The 20,735-nt window shown below is 51.2% G+C and overlaps 1 protein-coding gene across 2 annotated transcripts in view; it reads left to right on the top strand.

Annotated features, from left to right (window-relative positions):
* Positions 1-20,735, top strand: part of LOC146855050 (NAD-dependent protein deacetylase sirtuin-3-like) — a 353,106-nt gene that overhangs the window by 304,300 nt on the left and 28,071 nt on the right. For both annotated transcript variants that reach the window (XM_085650556.1, XM_085650557.1), the window contains one exon: positions 17,431-17,646. In XM_085650556.1, coding sequence (XP_085506682.1) covers positions 17,431-17,646 — 216 coding nt within the window. The remainder of the gene's footprint in view (positions 1-17,430; positions 17,647-20,735) is intronic.

Below are 20,735 nucleotides of genomic sequence, written 5' to 3'. Positions count from 1 at the left end.
GTTATGTCCTGTCACCTCAGGGAGGCTGGCTGTCAGGTAGACTCTATCTCTACTTGCACAGCTGCTCTTCGTGTGCTCTACGGAGCTCTCCTTTCTTTGGTCATGAAGAACTTGGACCTGGACCAAAGTGCGGTGGATCCCACTTCTGTACACATTTTCCAGACAGGATGTGATCTACTATCTAAGGTTTCATAACCGGTTTGGTTTGGGTTTCTCTCCAGTATCATCCTTCGGCTGCTCTCCAGACGCAGCAGTGTAAAGTGATAGTTCTTACAGCAGTTAGCAATTAGGATGACTCCAAGCAGGAGCATTCCAAACGTGGGGACAATAAAGTATGAGTTCTCTGCACCTGTCTGTCACCAGCCTTACTGAATCAGTAATCCGGGACAGATGAAAAGGCACACCCTTCCTAGAAACTTCTTCAGCTTGATCAACAGAAAATGAAGGTGAGTCCTCACCCCTACCATCCATCAAATGGTACTGCTCAGGAAGCAAATCAGCAGTTCTGTGCTAACAAGGATCTTGTTCAGTTTCTAGAGGTAAACCCGTCTCCATCCTCCATAACTTCCATGTATAGATCTCCACCTGCAGGAACGTAGGCAATACACTTCCACTATCTGGAGAATCTATTCTTATAATCCCTGTTGTGCCAAGCTAATATCAAGGGCATCCAAAATGGATCCCACTAGGCCCAGTACTCGGTCTTGTACAACACACAGAGTCCTTTTACCATACATGTGCAAAACGCTAAATGCAAATATACACACTTGACATGCACACGGGAGCCCAGTGCAAGGTTCTGCGTTTCACATAGCAGCAGATTTTTATATGAGAGAAGCCAGTGGACTCACCTGAGATGGGACTAAAATATTTAGTAATTCAAAAAGGAAAAATTGTCGGATACAGCAGTGCAGGCATTTGTTTATTAAAAATGTATTTTTTATTGTGAATCCCATAAAAGAAAAACGTATGCATCAAAATGAATTTAGTGAGATATTTAAATTGGGATGTGGTGAAATTTGGTACTCTGACGTAATCTCAGTAATTTTGCATTGTGCTGAAGGCCTACCATGGGCTCATCAGGAAAACTAAGGCGGAATATTACCTTGAAAGAATTGGGTCTGCTGGTACTTCGACTAGGGAATTATTCAAGGTTTATAAGGAGATCTCTTCCTTGGACATAGTGGCAGTTCCTGCTGTAGGGTCAGCTGAACGCTGTAACCTTATAGCGAATTTCTTCTCTGACAAGGTGGTGACAATCTACTCCACCTTTCCTGAGTCGGCCGGGGTCGACCAGGATCTTCAGGATGTGTCAGGACTTGTAGGTGAGGATGAGGGACTAGATAGTTTTGTGACCCCCCCCCCCCCGCCCCCCCCCTGAAATCCTGAAAAAATCTGCCTGAGTGTTAAGTCAGGTTCCCCAAAAGATCCGGCCTCCCCGAGAAGGCTGAGGGGGTGCTTAGAAACCTTGGAGCCCTTTATTAGACATCTCTTAGAGGTCTCATTTAGGACCAATACAGTCCCTAGTTGTTGGAAAGAGGCAGTAGTCCTTCCCCTCCCTCCCCCTCCCCCCCCCCTCCCAAAAAAACCTCAGTTAGGTCTGGAGCGATTAGATAATTTGCGACCTATCTCTCTTTTACCCTTCTTTGCTAAGATCGCAGAGAAAGTGGTAAATGAGCAACTTGCAGCACACATCGGGAAATGTCACCTCCTTCACCCCACTCAATCGGGTTTCCGTAAATGTCACTCGACGGAGTCGGCCCTTCTTTTAGCAACAGAGACCATTCGGGAATATGTGGATGCGGGTCAAACGGCTGCCCTGATCCTGTTGGATCTTAGTGCGGCCTTTGACACGGTAGCTCACCACACTCTAGTTTGCCGTCTAAAGAAGGGAGGTGTGTCTGGTAGAGCCTTAGATTGGCTTATATAATTTCTGGCAAATCGTAGCTTCCAGGTGAGGCAGGGTGAGTTCTACTCTAGGGTCATGGGATTGCAGCAGGGGGTTCCTCAGGGCTCAATTCTGAGCCCGACTTTGTTTAATCTTTATGTGGCTCCCTTAGCAGAGATCGCTGATGGTTTTGGGATCAGAGTTGTTTCATACGCCGACGACACCCAGTTGGTGGTGTCCTTGACCCAGGAACAGCAGTCGGCAGCTCCCAATCTGGTGGCGTGCCTGCAAGAATTAGCCTCTTGGATGGACAAAAACTGTCTGAAACTTAATGGTGACAAGACAGAGGTGCTGGTGGTGGGAAGAGCTCCATCCGTGTGGTCCTCTGCGTGGTGGCCGCAGAATTTGGGCCCCACCCCTGTGCCATGCGCCCAGGCTAAAAACCTGGGGGTTTGGATGGACTCTTACCTGTCCTTTGAATATCACACCAGACGGGTCGCACGAGCCTGCTTCGGAATCCTTAAAAGACTCAGAAAAACTTTGGATATATTACCTATTGCAGCTAGGAAGACCCTAGTTCACGCTCTCGTGACATCTTGTCTCGACTATGGGAATGTCTTATATCTAGGCGATACTGGAAGGTGTATACAGAGACTCCAATGCGTACAGAACGCTGCAGCCCACTTGATCCTGATGCGTCCGAGGAGAACTGCCTCTAAACCGGCTCTTGATTCTCTCCACTGGCTACCCATTCGGGAACGAGTCTGGTTTAAGTCGTTGTGTATGTGTCACCGCATTATTCAGGGGACTTCGCCTGCTTACTTGCTGAACCTCCTTACCCCTTACGCCCCAACTCGCCGCCTGAGGTCTGAGGGGAGGGGATTGGTCTGCGTCCCGGCTGTAAAGCGAGCCAGGATGGGTGGTCGCTCCTTCTGTTTTTTGGCGGCCCAACTCTGGAACAAACTCCCAGAGAGCCTTCGGTTGGAACCCTCTGAGGTCATGTTTAGGAAGAAACTGAAGACTCACCTATTCCCGCCTGGGTAGGTCTTTGTGATCACCAGAGCGACTTGCACCGTAGCGCGGGGACACACTGTATAGTGTAGCCTGGCGCTTTATAAATCCGATTAATAATAATTATTACGTGAAATTTCCAAAATTGTGATATTAAACGTGAAGTAATTACGCACCATTCGTGGCAAACATTTAGCCAGACTGCACCAGAACAATGTGAACAACCAAAACACAATTGGATGCGATTTGCATCGCTTGTGCTTTTTTTCCGCTATGAAATATCAGGTTTGCATTTTGCCTGTATACCAGAACAAAGACTGAGCTTTCCAAACTCATGCTCCTCATTTTCAGGTTTACATATTTCTTGTAATCCTTTTACTGGGAGACTCCGCTATCTAAATATGTAAATTTATGTTGTAGCCCAGCAATTCGAATTGGTTTCCCATTTTTCAGGTCTAAAATACACTATGGTTATTTGTAGTTAGGAACCAGATATGTCAATTTATAGTTCCTGACTCCTAATAATTTTAAAGCTGGTTTGAAATGTTTTCTGCATTGATAATGGTTATTATGTAAAACCGTTGTGCGAAAGTGTACCTGGCTGACCTCCCTTTTGTAGACTCCTTTGCATTGGCCATTCTTCGGATCACCTCATATGCCATCAATACCAATACTTTCTTGCAGAGTCATCAAAATGTCCTCATGAGACAAAGCATTAACTGGAACGTGCTTTTCTGAACTAATTATATGAGGACAGTGTGTGATACACTCACTCAGAGCGCAATTCAACTTGTAATGTTTAATAAAGGTAGACTCAGAAGCCCAAGTCCCTGCAGGACAGGTTTTCCTAGATGGCCGCTGAGCCTGGGACCAAAAACGCAAGTCTCCACAGTACGTTTTGGGCAATTACCTGTCGCGGGCACTAGGCCTACTCACACAAGTGAGGAACAATTTTTATTGGCAGACCTGGGGGAACGCTGGGTGGTAGGAAATTTGTGGCGGCCTGGTGATCCCTCAATTTTCCCACACAGAAAAGTGAGGAAATTTGATGTTATTAGCTAAATTTGAGGTTATCGGGGGATTCTGGGTAGGAAAATGATGGGAGATCTATGCAAGCCGCACCTCCCTGGACTCCCCTAGGTATTTAGTTTTCAGAAATGTATGGGCTTGGTAGATTTCCCTAGATGGCCGCTGAGCACGGGACTAAAAATGCAGGTGACCCCCTTGAAAAACCTGGTAGTTAGGTGAGCACCTGTGTTTTTTTGTCCCGGGCTTGCAGACATCTAGGGGAACCTAAAAAACCCAGACATTTCTGAAAACTAGCCTCTTGGAGTGCACGGAGGTATGGCTTGGGTTGCTCCCTCAACATTTTCCTTCCCAGAATCTGCAACAAACCTCAAATTTAGCTTAAAAGTCAAAAATTTCTCTATCTGTGTGGGAACGTTGTGGGATCACTCCATGGGACAAATTTCATACCACTCAACCTTCCCCCCAGTCTCCCGATAACAATTATACCTTACTTGTGTGGATGGGCTAAGTGCCTATGACCTGGAAGGGCCAAAAACGTGCAGAGATTGAGAGGGGTCCAAAGCGGGTCCAAAAGGACAGTTTGTTGATACGTTTTCTTGCTTACGCTACTTTGGGCGCCCACACAAGTGAGGTATCATTTTTCTTGGGAGACCAAGTGAAACGCTGGGTGGTAGAAAAGTTGTGCCTGCACCAAATGTACTGTTTAGAATGAAGCTGTGAACACATGCCTGACTAAACAGCACATTAGTGAAAGGCGGACCAGCTGTTTGAAGTCCTCAGTCTGCCTTTTACTGCAGCTAACTTTAACCCTTTGTGTCCAGAGTGCTCATGTGCATAGGACGGCTCTAAGCTGTCCTCGCACATGGCACAGGAAATTTCAGAGAAACTGAAACAAGCTGATCTGCTCATTTCAGTTTCACTGCCTCGGCGCTAAGGGGGCTATGTCAGCCCCCTAAGCACCGAGGCAGACGGGAGAGGTATCATTGAAAAGCGGAGAATCTCCCCTCAGGTCTGACAAGTACGCCTTCACAAGTTTGACATGCCAGCAAGCTTCCTAATGTAATTTCTATAATGAGTTTGAATGCCTTTATGTTTTTGTCTGCATGCCACTCTGCATCTAACATAGATTGTTCGTCCGTCCTCTACCGCATAGAGCATTGCGCCATGTGTCGGTCCATTTCAGCTGTTGGTTAACTTCATGTGCTCCTTTTGAAAAGGAAGAATGCCACCATTCATCTTTTTCACAAGGGGCCCGTCAAGACAAAAAGTGTCAGTACCAGGAACTACTATGGCAATGTGTGGGGGGGTTTTTAGACTCAAAAAAGTGTTTTCAGCCACTGTTATTTTTCTACAGTGATAAACGGTTTGCAAAAAACATTGACAAAGTCAAAAGGTTAGCAGCTAACACCAGACCTATTGGCTTTAGCGTGCTCATTTTTAATATCAAGTTTCCAGATTAAAGCTTTGAAGGGGCCACTCAGACACGATCTTAGTATTTCCTAGGGTACTTGAGTGATACTACTATTGGCATTTTTCCCAAAGAATATATTGACAAAGAGCCAGGTATGTACTAGCTCATTTAAGTGACAACTACAGCATGGGGGTGGTAGCTAACAAGTCATAAGTGGTCAGATGAATGGACAGGCACTTGTTCTGACCACCCAATGAATCTTCACATTTTGCTCTCGCCGTATACATTTCTTCTCCTTCTCCATATGATACACAACTCCTGTTTAGAATTGTATTGGGAAACCAACTGGTCCACTGAATAGTCCTAAAAAAAATCCAACCAGGTGTGAGGGTTTTAAGTTTTTAGGTCTTCCCTGTGAAAGATATTGTATACAACAAGGGGCTTGGAGCTCCCACATTGCTTATCATGTGTTAGCTTCATTCTCAATCTTATTTGCTGCTTTCTAATTGGCCAGCTTGTGCTGGCTCCACTTCCTTCGGCTGGAACATGGACAGAGTACTTATTGCCACAGCTTGATTGCTGTCCCTCCCCTGATCGTGCTGTGTAGGAAAGTGCCCCTTTTTGCCTGGTTACCCCCTACTTTTTGCCTGACCTTTGATGTAACCTGACTTGATGTGTCCTGGGTCCCTGCCACCAGATTCCCAGGGCCTGTGTTCTTTCCCAAAGCTGTACCTCTGTACCCACAATTGGCACATCCATGGTCACAGGTCAGCCCCTTGTAAAAGCTACCATGGGTACCAAGGGCACTGTGACCTGGGAACGACTCTAAGGGCTGCAGCACCTCTTGTGCTACCCTTAGAGGCCCTGTACCTTAACACCCACACACTGCCATTGAAGGCTGCGTGTTTTGGTGCAGAGAAAGGTGAAGAGTTGACATGGCCCACATCCCTATGTGCCATGCCTGCAACCCATTGCCTGAGGTCTAGGTAAGTCACCTCTCTAGCAGGGTGCACTAGCCCTCAGGTGAGGACATATTGTTATGAGCCCTGTGCCCCTACAGTGTCCAAGTCCTTTCTTATGGGGTAGGAGTTAGTCATTACTGTTGGAAGGAGCGATCTCAGGGGGGTGCAGAGCACGTTCCTGACCACCCCGTGACCCACCTCTCCCAGAACAAGGCCGAGCACTGGCGGGGAGGCCCTTGCAGGGAAGGGTCTCGTACCTAGGATCACACGTGCTGAGCTTGCACCACTTGACAAAGGGACGCCACACGGTAGGTTTCAGTTGAACGGATCTCTTTATCTATAGGTTCCCGGGATCTTTATGATCCGTGATTTAGCTTTTTAGTCAACAAAAACAAGCGTTCGTAATGTCTTGGTAGGGGTTTGGGGTAGCGGAACAGTCTCTCGGTTCAGTGTCAATGCCGAGTATCCTTCGCACAGCTCTCAATCCTCGAGCCGAGGGATATGGTCCGGGCTTGGGTCCCACCGGACCAGTGTACTCTTGAGCCGCGACCACGTCAGCAGGGCTCAGCCGTTCTTAGGATTAGGGGAGCCGCGAGTCTCTCAGCAGGGCTCAGGTGTTCTCAGTGTTCCCGGGAGCCGCGACGACGTCAGCGGGGCTCAGATGATTCTGGCAGAAGGTGGTCTCTGCCAAGCGGGAGCCGCGACGAAGTCAGCAGGGCTCGTCAGGTTTCCAAGGTTCGGGTAGCGTTCTTCCTTTTAGGTTCGTCGAGCCGCGACCAGGTCAGCAGGGCTCTCTTAGTCCAGGATCTTCTCTGCTCGTCAGTGCCCGAGCACCCCTTGTTATACGCCTTCTCCTCTTTGAACTCCGGAGTCCTCGCAGAGAGGGGTCTTGCGCCTGGAGGCGGCGTGTTGGGATTTCCCTGCCGCTCGGCTCTTTGATCCTTTCAAGTTGGATCTGGAGGGATTTCAGACACCCAGAATGCGTGGAGCCAGCTCCCCGGGGGCCCGGAGGGCGATCGAAACCCTCTTCGGAGAGGAGGTCAGAGGTGTGACAGACTACTCCTCCCTATCTTGCTTGGCCCGGCATGGCACGTCTATGGTCTAGGTTTTGCTGGGGGCCCGGGCCGGCCATCGGGACATGGTGGCCGGAGGTCTTCGGGTGCTACGGGGTGGGGAGGCACCCGGCACCGGGAGGGTCGGTGGTGGTTGCGGGGTAGTCTCATCTCCCTGTGGGTTCATGGATGGGGTGGGTCGGACGGGTGGTGACAACCAGGGATCAAGGGTGGTGCACGGGTTGGGCTGGGATGCTAACGGTCAGGGAGGCCCACGCCACGAGGCCGGGTCCCACACGCGTTAACCTCCCCCCTCCCCCCCCCTCCAGCTGAAAGTCGGGGAGAACTACCCATCCTCTTGGGGGTTCTCCTCGCTGAGGCGGAAGAATTGGGACAGGCCGTCAGCGTTGGCGTGGTCAGTACCCGGGCGATGCTCTACAGTGAAGTCCATCCCCTGGAGGGAGATTGACCATCGCAGCAGTTTGGGGTTCTCTCCTCTCATTTGCATCAGCCACCGTAAGGGTCGATGATCTGTTTGGACTCGGAAGTGGGTTCCGAACAAGTAAGGCCGTAGCTTCTTTAGTGCCCAGACTACGGCGAAGGCCTCTCTTTCAATGGTGCTCCACCGTCGTTCCCGGGGTAGTAACCTCCGGCTGATGAAGGCTACGGGCTTCTCGTTGAATTGAGAGAGGACTGCCCCGATGCCGTGCTCAGAAGCGTCCGTCTGGACCACAAATTCCTTGGAGTAGTCGGGGGCTTGGAGCACGGGGGCAGTGCATATAGCGGTTTTTAGGGCGTTGAACGCCTCTTGGCAGGGGGGGTCCACTGTACTCTCTTCGGCTGTTTCTTGGAGGTTAGCTCTGTGAGGGGGCCCACTATGCTGCCATAGCTTTTAATGAACCTCCGGTAGTAGCCAGTGAGGCCCAAGAAGGCCCGGACTTCTGTCTGGGTCGTAGGGGGTTCCCAGGCCAAGATGGCGTCGATCTTGGGCTGGAGGGGGGCGACCTGCCCGCTCCTGACCTGGTGTCCCAGGTAAACCACCGAGCCTTGTCCACTTTGGCATTTGCTGGCTTTGACTGTTAGGCCGGCTTGGCGCAGGGCCATCAGTACCTGTCGGAGGTGCTGGAGGTGTTCGGTCCATTGGGAGCTGAACACCGCAATGTCGTCTAGGTACGCGGCGCTGAATTCTTCCAGCCCGGCCAGGACCCTGTTGACCAGCCGCTGGAAGGTGGCCGGGGCATTTTTCATTCCAAAGGGCATGACTCGGAAGCGATAGTGCCCATCTGGGGTGGAGAAGGCGGACCGCTCCTTGGCTCCCTCAGTGAGCGCAATTTGCCAGTACCCGCAGGTCAAGTCGAAGGTGCTGAGGTAGTGAGCAGCCCCGAGGCGGTCAATAAGCTCATCTGCGCGGGGAATAGGGTGAGCGTCGGCCCGGGTGACCGCATTGAGCTCCCGGTAGTCCACACAGAACCTCAGTTTGGGGGCAACACCGGGGGCCACTGCTTTCGGAACCAGTGCCACGGGGCTGGCCCATGGACTGTCGGAGTGTTCGACCACCCCTAGGACTAGCATCTTAGCTACTTCGGCCTGGATGCAGGTCCGGACCCTGTCAGGGATGCGGTAGGCTCTGTGCCGCACTGGCGGGCTGTCTCCGGTGTCCACGTCGTAGACACACCAGTCGGTGACCCTGGGGGTGAGGGAGAAGAGGTCTGCAAATTGCCCCAGTAGCTGGCGGCAGTCGTCGTATTGGTGGGGGTGAGGGAGGAGGAAAGTCTCACTCCCTCTATGGAGCCATCTTTTTCTTTCGCATACAAGAGGTCCGGGAGGGGCTCCGTGTCCTCTTCTGCCCCATTGTCGGTGGCTAGGAGCAAACTCAACTCGGTCCTCATGAAATGAGGTTTGAGGCGGTTTACTTGGAGGACCCGGAGGGGGTTCCGAGGGGACTGGACGTCGACTAAATAAGTGACTTGACTCTTCCGCTCTACGACCTTGAAGGGTCAAGTCCATTTGTTTTGGAGGGCGCAGGGTTTCACCGGGGCCATCACCCAGACCTGTTGGCCCGGCTGGAACTTGACCAGAGTGGCATTCTGGTCATACCAGCGCTTCATTTCCTCTTGGCTCGCATCGAGATTTGCCTCGGCGAACTCCCGGAACTTCAGAGTCTGGTTGCGGTGTGCCAGGATGTAGCGGAATACATCTTGGGGTGGGTCTCTGGGGGCGGTCTCCCAGCCCTCCTTGACCAGGCTCAGGGGTCCCCGGATGGGGTGCCCGTAGAGCAATTCAAATGGGCTGAATCCCAGGGATTTTTGGGGGACTTCCCGGTAGGCGAACAGGAGGCAGGGGAGGAGGACGTCCCATCTGCGACGGAGGGGCTCTTCGAGGCCCATGATCATCCCCTTCAGGGTCCGGTTAAACCGTTCCACAAGACCATTGCCTTGGGGGTGGTACGGGGTGGTGAATTTGTACGGTACCCCGCATTGTTGCCACAGGGACATCATGTACTTCGAGATGAAGTTAGTGCCGCGATCACTCACGACCTCTCGAGGGAACCCTACGCGGGAGAATATCCCCATCAAGGCCCGGCCCACCACGGGGGCCGTCACGGTCCGGAGGGGAATGGCCTCTGGGTATCGGGTTGCATTGTCCACCAGTACGAGGATGAACCGGTGACCCTGGGCGGTCTGGGGATCCAGAGGTCCCACAATGTCTATCCCCACCCGCTCAAAGGGGGTACTGATGACGGGGAAGGGTTGTAGTGGAGCCTTGCGCTTCCCTCCACTTTTCCCGCTAGCCTGGCACATGGGGCAGGACTTACAGTGGGCCTCTACATTAGCTCGCATCTTGGGCCAATAGAAGTGGGTGACTAAGCGATGATAGGTTTTGTCTTGGCCCAAGTGTCCCGCCAGGGGCACATCATGGGCTAGGCCCAGGAGGAAGTCTCGGAAGCGCAGGGGTACTACCAGTACCCGGGCTGACCCTAGTTCGGCAGACTTCTGCTCACTGTACAGGAGGCCGTTCTCCCAATAAATCCAATGGGTTCCGGGCTGGTCGCCCGCCGCCTGGGCTTCGGCCTGCTGCCGGATTCCGATGAGGGAAGGGCAGGTAGCCTGTTCTCTACAGAACTCCTCCCGGGAGGGGCCCCCCTCGGAGCGCCATTGTGCCAACTCGGGCAGGTCACCTAACTCGGTCATTTGCTCGGGGTCCAGGCACATTGGCCCGCCGTCGGGGACGGGTTCTCTTTCCGGGAGGAGGTTGTCGGGCTCGGGTAGCCTGCCCCGGTCCTCCGGGACGGCGACTTGGCTCAGGGCTGGGGCCTCAACTCCCTCGAGGGGGGGCAGTCGGGCAGACATGGAGCGCGTGGTGGCGCACACCCATTCGGGTTGCCCATCATTTCTAGGTGGGCCCTTCGTTCTACCTGCCTCCACAGGGAGCTTTCAAGATCGTTGCCCAGGAGGCAGTCCACTGGTTGGGAGGTTCGGACGGCCACTCTTAATTTGCCGTTTCCCCCCCCCCCCTCCCATTCGAAGCATACCAGGGCCATCCTGCAGAGGCTCTCGGAATTGTCCGAGGATATAACCGGACAGAAGACGTCTGGTAGTATCTGGTCTTCCGTGACCAGGTGACAGTGGACCGCTGTGACACTCGCCCCGGTGTCGTGGAGGGCTTCGACTCTGTGACCGTTGACCGTCACCTGCTGTCGGTATTTCTTGGTGTTGGCTGGTAGGGGGGCTCCGGGAACCATTTCTCGGTCTCCGAGGGAGACCAGGGCCATGGCTGCAGGCTCCCACTCTTCGGTGTCCTCCATCTCTTCCCTAGGGCCACTGTGGCCATCTGTCGGGTGGGGGAGCTGTCGCTGCGGGCCGTTGGTACATGGGACACTGGGGGTCACTGGCGTAGTGACCGGTCTGTTGGCATCGGTAACAGGTGATCTTGACTCGGGGTCCCTGCCTCCCCGGGGGCCCCGTGCCGGCTGAAGGAGGGCTTTGAAAGTGCGGGGGTTGGTTTCTGGGGGGACTATGCTGGGGGCCTGACTGGGATTCCCTCTGTCTTCCCTGGTTCCCCCCACCCCTCTGGCGGGGAGGTCCCTGACTGTGGCGGCCGTAGTCTCCCACGGGGCCCCGGGGGGCCCGGGTGTTCACCAAGCGGTCAACTTCAACAGCCAGTTTCCGAGGATCTGTGAGCTTGCTGTCGAGGAGATGCTGGCGTAACTCTACAAAGCAATTAGCGGACAAGTGTTCCCAAGCGATTAGGTCAAACAGTTCCTCAAAGGTGGAGACCTTGCTGCCCTTGATCCACCCGTCCAGGGCCCCGCTGTAAAAGTTAACGTACTCCACCCACGTAGTACCGGGTATCTTTTTGCAGTCTCTGAACCGTTGCCGATACAACTCGGGGGTGAGTCCATATCTCGCTAATAGGGCCTCTTTCATGTGGCTGTAGGAATTCAGCACGGTGGAGGGCAGGTCTAGCAGGGTGTCTCCCCTCGCTCGGGAACCGTCCCCACAAGCCAGCCCCCCAATCCTTCTGTGGAACTCGGTGGGAGGTCATGGCAACCTCGTAGGCCTTGAACCATTGCTGGATGTCGTCGTTCTTGTAATACTCTTTCACCACATCCTTGGGGGGGGGGGGGGGGGGGGGTGGTCTGGATTCCTCACTCCTGACCTTGGACTCGATGTCTTTTAGGCTGCGCTCATCTTCCCGTTGAAGTTTGTTTTCTTCGTGTTCTCGCTAGAGTTTCTTTTCCTCTAGTTCCCCTTGTAGGCGTAACTGTTCTACAGCTAACTTTTTCTCGGCCAATTTTAGTTCTCCCTCTATCTTTAGCTTGGCCAGTTCTAGTTCGTGGCTGCGGCTCCTTTCTCGGTCCGCTAGTTCTTCCGGGGATAGTCCCCCCCCTCTGGGGCGTTGCTCCTTACCGGGGTGCTTCGGAGCTCGTTCAGCGGCTCCACATCTCGACCGTCTCCTTCGGTTTGGGGAAGCGAAGCTCCGGACTCTACCCAGGCCTTCAACGCTTTCTGGAAATCTTCTTTTGTGCTTAATCCGGCGGCAGCGATTTCAAGGTCTTTGCAAAACTGTTTTAATTCTTGGTGCGTATATTCTTCCAACCGGTCCTCTTGGAACGTAGAACTCGCGTTGGTTCCCTTGGTACTCATGGCGGTTCTTTCTTCCGTCTTTGTTCGGTAGTGCGTCAGCCGTTTACTGTATGAACTCTAGGTGTCGGCTCGGATCCCGTCGCCTGCCACCAAATGTTGGAAGGAGCGATCTCAGGGGGGAGCAGAGCACGTTCCTGACCACCCCGTGACCCACCTCTCCCAGAACAAGGCCGAGCACTGGCGGGGAGGCCCTTTCAGGGAAGGGTCTCGTACCTAGGATCACATGCGCTGAGCTTGCACCACTTGTCAAAGGGACGCCACACAGTAGGTTTCAGTTGAACGGATCTCTTTATCTATAGGTTCCCGGGATCTTTATGATCCGTGATTTAGCTTTTAGTCAACAAAAACAAGCGTTCGTAATGTCTTGGTAGGGATTTGGGGTAGCGGGACAGTCTCTCGGTTCAGTGTCAATGCAGAGTATCCTTCGCACAGCTCTGAATCCTCGAGCCGGGGGATATGGTCCGGGCTTGGGTCACACCGGACCAGTGTACTCTCGAGCCGCGACCACGACAGCAGGGCTCAGCCGTTCTTAGGGTTAGGGGAGCCGCGAGTCTCTCAGCAGGGCTCAGGTGTTCTCCGTGTTCCCAGGAGCCGCGACGACGTCAGCGGGGCTCAGATGATTCTGGCAGAAGGTGGTCTCTGCCAAGCGGGAGCCGCGACGAAGTCAGCAGGGCTCGTCAGGTTTCCAAGGTTCGGGTAGCGTTCTTCATTTTAGGTTCGTCGAGCCGCGACCAGGTCAGCAGGGCTCTCTTAGTCCAGGATCTTCTCTGCTCGTCAGTGCCCGAGCACCCCTTGTTATACGCCTTCTTCTCTTTGAACTCCGGAGTCCCCGCAGAGAGGGGTCTTGCGCCTGGGGGCGGCGCGTTGGGATTTCCTGCCGCTCGGCTCTTTGATCCTTTCAAGTTGGATCTGGAGGGATTTCAGACACCCAGCATTCGTGGAGCCAGCTCCCCGGGGGCCCGGAGGGCGATCAAAACCCTCTTCGGAGAGGAGGTCAGAGGTGTGACAGACTACTCCTCCCTATCTTGCTTGGGGGGGGGGGGGGGGGGTTCTCTCTCCCTCGGCCGGGCATGGCGCGTCTATGGTCTAGGTTTTGCTGGGGGCCCGGGCCGGCCATCGGGACATGGTGGCCGGAGGTCTTCGGGTGCTACGGGGTGGGGAGGCACCCGGCACCGGGAGGGTCGGTGGTGGTTGCGGGGAAGTCTCATCTCCCTGTGGGTTCATGGATGGGGTGGGTCGGACGGGCGGTGACAACCAGGGATCAAGGGTGGTGCATGGGTTGGGCTGGGATGCTAACGGTCAGGGAGGCCCACGCCACGAGGCCGGGTCCCACAATTACAAACTCCACAGCTCCATAATGGCTTTGCTACTAAACTTCCTAGTTTTGAGTAAACGTCTCAGCACATTAAATCCACACTGATGCCAGTGTGGAATTTACTATCAAATGCACTCAGAGGGCATCTTAGAGATGCTTCCTGAAAATCGAGCAGCCCTGGTGTGGTTCCTGGGTGGCTGCCCCTCATTTGCCACCACCAGACAGGTTTCTGGACACCTGGGTTGAGAGCCTCCACTCTCTGGGTCCAGAAACAAAGGCCATCCTCCCCCAGGATGGACTGGGTCCACGAAGGGGAAGCTTCAAGAGTCTGCCGTCTTTGCAAGCTGCCCCTGCCTTTTGGTATCCCCAGGAACTGGCTCCCACCGGTTCTGGCCCCCACTTTGGACTGGAGAATCGGCTGAAAAACCAAGCAAGGAAGAGAGGTGTGCCAACCCCACCCCTCAGGTGAAGGAGCCACATTAAAGCCCCCCCCCCCCCATCTTGAAGATGAGGGCACCCAGCTAATCAGGGAGAGGCTCATGGCCCCCTCACACTGGAGGGTGGCATAATAGGGGGTGTACCCACCCCAAAGAAGGGACCCATTAGTCCTGACCTGCACACCCCTTCAAATGACCCTAAATTTAGTATTTAGGAGCAACCCTGAACCTTGCCTCCTCTGATTCGAGGAAGACATAAGGACCGAAGATCTGTGCTGACTCAGAAAGAAGAGGACATCTACTGCTTTAACCCCAGCCCTACCGACCTGTCCCGAATCGGACTATCCTACAGCGAAGAAACCAGCGCGTCCAGCAGCACCCCCAGAACCTGGAGGACCTGCCCTGCACTCACCTTACAGATTCTGTCTCCCGTGATGAGCACCGGATTTGCTCAACAAAGACTCCAAGACCAGGATACGGATTCATGCGACTGCAATTCTGCACCACTTTGCAACCGACGCCCACTGACAAACTTAGAGAGGCCCAACACCACAAGGAGGTCTCCCCAGCGATCCTGATCTGGGATCTGGTGATCCCTGAACTCCCTCAAGCTTCAAGATGACTCCTGCAGCCTCAACCTAAAGGGTCCCCACCGACCGCGATCAGAGCTTTTAGGAAAATCCAACGCCAGGAGACACCCCTGCACCCGACGCCCCACGGCCTTAGGTGGCCCAACCGACGCTGTCCAGTCATCTCCCAAGATCCCAACTTACCTCTCCAGTCGGTGGTTGCCTTAAGGAAGTCTCCCTGCCTAAGCCTGCAGCCAGAACGGAATGTCTCCATTGAAAATCACAGGGTCCCGATGTCTTTTTGGTACCCTGCATCCGTTTGCCCCAGTGCTACTGGTGGTGCATCTCCTGTGCTGGTCATTTGCCCCTGCCGTGCTGACCTTAACCCAAGGAGCTCTGATCACACACAAGTGGCCTGCTCGTAAACAGTGGACCCCTGCACTCTGCACAAAGCCGCCCCAGTGCCAGTATCGTAGGTGGGGGGGGGGGGGTGGGTCCGGGCCGCCCTGGGTGTCATCACTGAGGGGGGTGACAAAATAGCAAATATGTGTTTTAAACACATATTTTTGCCATTTTGTCAAGCCGGAGGTGACCAGAAATTTGCCATTTTGTCAAGCCGGAGGTGACCAGAAACCACTGAGGGGGGTGACCAAATGGCAAAAATGTGTTTTTTAAACATATTTTTGCCATTTTGTCAAGCCGGGGGTGACAAGAAATTTTCAGAACTGGGTACCACCTGACCTGTCTACGCCACTGCCCAGTGCCTCTTGTGGTGCAACTTGAGTGCCTATCTAGACCTTGGGGAACCTTGATCCTATCCTCCAACTCCCAGTTGCAAGACATCTACTTACCTGCAAAACCGATAACCATTTTTTCCCGTAGGGATCCATGTTATGAGATTTTGGGCCTAAAATGTTTTAAGTGTTGAACTGTTGTTTTGTATGAGAAATCGGAAACTATAACTTAAAGCCAAGGAAAGGCTTACTTACCTTTACCTTTTATTGTGAGATTCGTAGGTGTGGTATCTAGGCATACCACCCCCAGTACTAAAAAGTATTCTAAAAGTAATTATTGTATAATGCAAACTGCTTTCTGAATCCATACCAACTTGTAACTATTGCAAAATTCAATCATAACTGCATTTCATTGTGAAATCCTGCATTCCAAGTATATTTTACCTACCTGTAACAAGTCCTGCTTGGTTCTAGGAATAAAATACAAGTATATATTTTTTATACTTACCCAATTTGGTCTGGATTCAGTCTCTGAGTGTGTGCATCAGTCTTGATTGAGAGAATACAATAAATGCTTAGCACACCCTCTGGATAAGCCTAACTGCCCGCCCACACTATACAAAGAGCTGTTAGAACTTACCTCATTTAGCCTCTTCTATACCTCTGGAGACTCCCTGAACTCTGTGCATACTAGATCTTACTTGGATATAGTATATACAGAGCCAGCTTCCTACATGATGTGATTGAGGTACTACTTTTATTTTTTCTTCTTCACTGTCGTCCTTGTTTTACTGTGCCACACACACTTCAAAGTGGGTCTTCTCTCCTTTGATTGTGACAACAGATGTTGTTTGCTTCCAAATGTAGTAACACTAAGACATGGACATGAGCGCAATTGCTTTCTTTATGTGCTAGGATTTTTTGGCAAATTACGTTTTTTTAATTATTTTTGATTCATGGGGAGATTTACTTATTTGCTCCAAATCACAGGGGTGTTGTGCCAAGACGTGAGAAGAATTGGCAAAGCCAATAGGTCTCACCTTTGAGACTACTGGTTCTGCCACTGCATTTTATTCCTGCTGTACAGTAGGGGCATTGCTGACTTTAGCAATGATCTGTATTCTTGCTGTGCAGCAGTGTGGCTGCTGTGCAGCATGGCTAAAATGATAATAAAAAAGGACTATGATGCATGCAGCACTAATGTACTTAAAAGAAAAAAAAACAACACTGCAAAACGCCTACACTGCAGTACAGCATGACTACGAAACCTAGCCAAAGCCAATAGCTTTCAGATGCGAGACCTATTGACTTTGCCAGTGCTGGTTTAAGCAATGTATTTCCACCTTGTAGAGCTTTCAATGGTGTTATTTGAATAAGCTCTTTTTTAGCATTGTTAATTTGCACATCCACTGATATAGCATGGAGCCTGCCCGAGAATGCACGGTGTAACCAAGGCCCCTGCAATCCCTGTAGAGAATGGGGGGCGCACGCCTCAGGACTCCACCCCACCTCACCCCCATTCCATTTAAATGAAACATGGAAGCATCTATTCCTACAGCTCTCCAGGTTGAGGTTAGTGGTTTCATTCGATTATTGGGTTTCATGGGTACACCTTCCAGATATTTATGAAAAGCAGCTGAATGTTTGCCATCAGTCAGTGACTGAATTCATAATTGGTACGTCAGCAACAATTGAACGAATAACATTGAAACCACGTTTCATTCATTCCTGGAAAGTGTTTTTCACTAATTATCTTCTATTGACAGCACACATGCATGAGAACAAAGAATGACACATCACAAAACAGCCTGTAATTTAAAGGAAAAGCCTTGCAGTTCTAAGAGTGTTTATCTGTACGACTAAACTTTGTTTTAGATTGAGCCTTTCGCAAGTATGGTGAACTCGGTAAGGCCGAATGTCCCACGTCTACTGTTGAATCGACATTTGGTTGGTCCTTTCAAGAAGAAACCTTTAAAAAATACAGATGTGGCAGAGGTGGGGGAGCTGACAGACAGCACAGCAAAGTTTGCTGAGGCTCTCCGGTGGACCACTGAAATAGAAGAACTTATGAAGAAAACAGAATCTGTACAGGTGAGCAAACAGATAATGCATTTAACTATCGCACTAAAAGCTTTTGTGTTATACTTTAGTCTGATGTGAGAGATGAATTGAAAAATATAAGGAAAATGCTAATCTCTAGCTACCATTTCTTTGGGCTTTATATTATTGTTTTGCTATTAAAACAAACTAAATATATATAGATATATATAATATATTTCGTTACAATCTGCCCTGAATGTTTTCTCTTACCAGTCTTTATTGCTTTTTTAAGAAAACCATCTGTATTTGATAAGGCATGGGCTTAGCCTCAAGGAGCACAGGATAATGTCAAAGGTTACGTTTATTTTGTTAGTAGAATGCTAAGAAGATGCTGCTCTCCATCGTATGTAATAGGACACAGGGGCATATTAACAAGGAAGTGGTGAAGTGCGGGGTCGGCCTCCTTGGCTTAACGCAGCACTCCCCCACTTCAGAAACGCAGGGCTGCACCATATTTACATCTTGGAGTCAGGCAAATTGGGCCAATATCAGCACAGGAAGGCCGGGAGGCCATTTTAAAGTCAGGCAAAAAGGAAAATAGACCAAAAAAGGTCTAAATAAAAGGAAAACGACAAGAAAAAGGTGCCAAAGGAAGAAAATAGCACCAGAGGAACAAGAAGGAAGAAGAAAGAAGGAAATAAATAAATAAACAAAAAGAAAGGAAGGATATGGGTGACGAAGAAACAAGGAGCACACAAGCTGTGTTCCGCAGGCCACTGCCATTTAACATATCGGAACCGCAAGCAGGCATCAGATGGGAGAGATGGCTACGACAATTTGAACGATACATGCGCGCAACGGACGTCGCAGAGAGCAAACAATTAGATTTGCTGGTCAACCTTGCGGGAGACGAAATAGAAGATTTAATGATGACACTACCAAGTGAAAAAACGGCAGATTACAAAGGCGCGAAAGCATGCCTCACAGAGAAATTCGACCCCCAACGCAACATCGACTTTGAAAGATACACGTTCTACACAGCATGCCAGCAACCAGAAGAGAGCATGGATGACTTCGCGACAAGGTTGCGGAAGTTGGTGACATACTGCGAATTCGATAAATTTGACAATGAAGAAGCAATACGAACGCGCCTCATCGTAGGGTGTTTGTCAGTAGAGTTCATAGCACGCATCCTGAAAGAACGAACAACACTTGAGAAAATACGGACGATGGCCCGCACAGAAGCACGGGCCACGGAACATGCCAAACAAATACAAATCGGCAAAGAAAAGGGAGAAGCGATGGCACACCGGATGACGGAACATTTCAAAAGGAACGACAACGGGGAGCAACAACATCCCAGGAAACAAGCGGTCACATGCTACAGATGCGGCTTTGATTTCCCACACGTTGGCACCTGCCCAGCAATGGGCCAGAAATGCAGAAAATGCAACAGGGACAACCACTTCGCAAGCACCTGCATGAGCCGGCAATTCAGGAACGAGAGGGGACGAACAGCAAGACCAGGGACAACAGGCACCAGACACGCCAGACACATGGAGACAGCAGAGAGAGGCTCGTCGGAAGAGTCGGATGAACAGACGACGGCTGGGAGAGAAGCACGGCTATACCTCATGTCCGACACACCAAAAGAAGGAAGACAGCAGGAACACATCCAGCTGGTGGAGAAACAGCAAATAAAAAAGACGGCCACAGTAGACATCGACGTCGGGCGCCACAGAACAAAATTTGTGTTAGACAGTGGTGCCACATGCAACATAATGTGCATGTCAGAGTACAGGAAGATGAGGATAAAGCCAACGTTGTCACCATCAAAAGTAGATGTGTTCACGTGGGGATCAAAGACACCAGTCGAAAACATGGGCAAGTTCACTGAAACGTTAACATATCAGGACATGACCTGTCAAGAAGAGATACACGTGCTGAAAGGGGACATCCCAGCACCCTGCCTACTGAGCAACGTCACGGCACAAGTCATGCGGCTGTTGGCGGTGACATATCACATGACAGAAAAAGAGAACATACTGCAAGAATATCAAGAAATACTGCAGGGACTGGGGAAGCTAAAAGACAAACTGGTTACCCCACACATAAATGAAGCGGTGAGACCAGTGGCACAGCATCACAGGAGAGTGCCGATTCACCTACAACCGCAAGTGGAAGAAGAAATAAACAACCTACGCAGCAAGACATAATTGAGCCTGCAGAAGGGCCGACACCGTGGGCATCACCGATTGTGGCAGTCCCGAAGAAAAATACGTCCAAAATACGGATCTGTGTGGACATGAGAATACCGAACACTGCAATATCGAGGGAACGTCACCCAGGACCTCATCTGAATGACATGATCAGCCGGCTGACAGGGGCGTGCCGATTCTCAAAGCTAGATCTGTGCAAAGGGTATCACCAACTAGAGCTGGACCCACAGTTGAGGTACATAACGACATTCTCCACACACATAGGACTATTCAGATACATACGGCTCAGTTTTAGTATCTCGTCAGCGGCCGAAATATTTCAGGAGACAATAAGACAGGTGATACGACCAGTGCACAACAGCTTCAACTACAGTGACGACAGCCTAGTGTTTTGTGGAAATATGGATTTTTCTGGTCAGTTATGTCCCCTATCTTGGACCCCAACGGTTCTATGTGCATGTCACAAGTACATGTATGTTCCCTCCAGTTCCAGTTATGAAGACGCAAATACATGTGCGTCCACCGTCAACATGTCCTCTGTCAGATCCGCCATGAATAGGCCGGATATTCCATTCCTAAGTACAAAAGGCCACCGGCTTTATATGGCTCACTTATGCCATTTTACAGTCCAGGCAAGTAGGCCCTGATTCTGTCATCAAACTCTTCTTGCCTTCTGCCTCTGAAAGCTCCAGTCTGAGCCTGCATCTGTGATCATGAACTTTGTCTCATTCTCTGCGCGGCTCACAGCCTGACATCAGCCTATTCTCTGCCAAGAACTGTATTTCACCTTCGAGTTATCTGCTTCCCCCTCAGCCGATGCATTCCTGCCTAGTAGTTTAAGTAAACATTCTTCCAGTTACCAAGCAAAGGGCCCGGCTTCTCTGCCCTCATGCAAGTAATTCATAGTCCTGTTACTATGGA

The sequence above is a fragment of the Triturus cristatus genome, chromosome 4_1, assembly GCF_964204655.1.
Source record: "Triturus cristatus chromosome 4_1, aTriCri1.1, whole genome shotgun sequence".
In the NCBI taxonomy this organism is placed as follows: Eukaryota; Metazoa; Chordata; class Amphibia; order Caudata; family Salamandridae; genus Triturus; species Triturus cristatus.
This window is presented reverse-complemented; position numbering and strand designations above follow the sequence as displayed.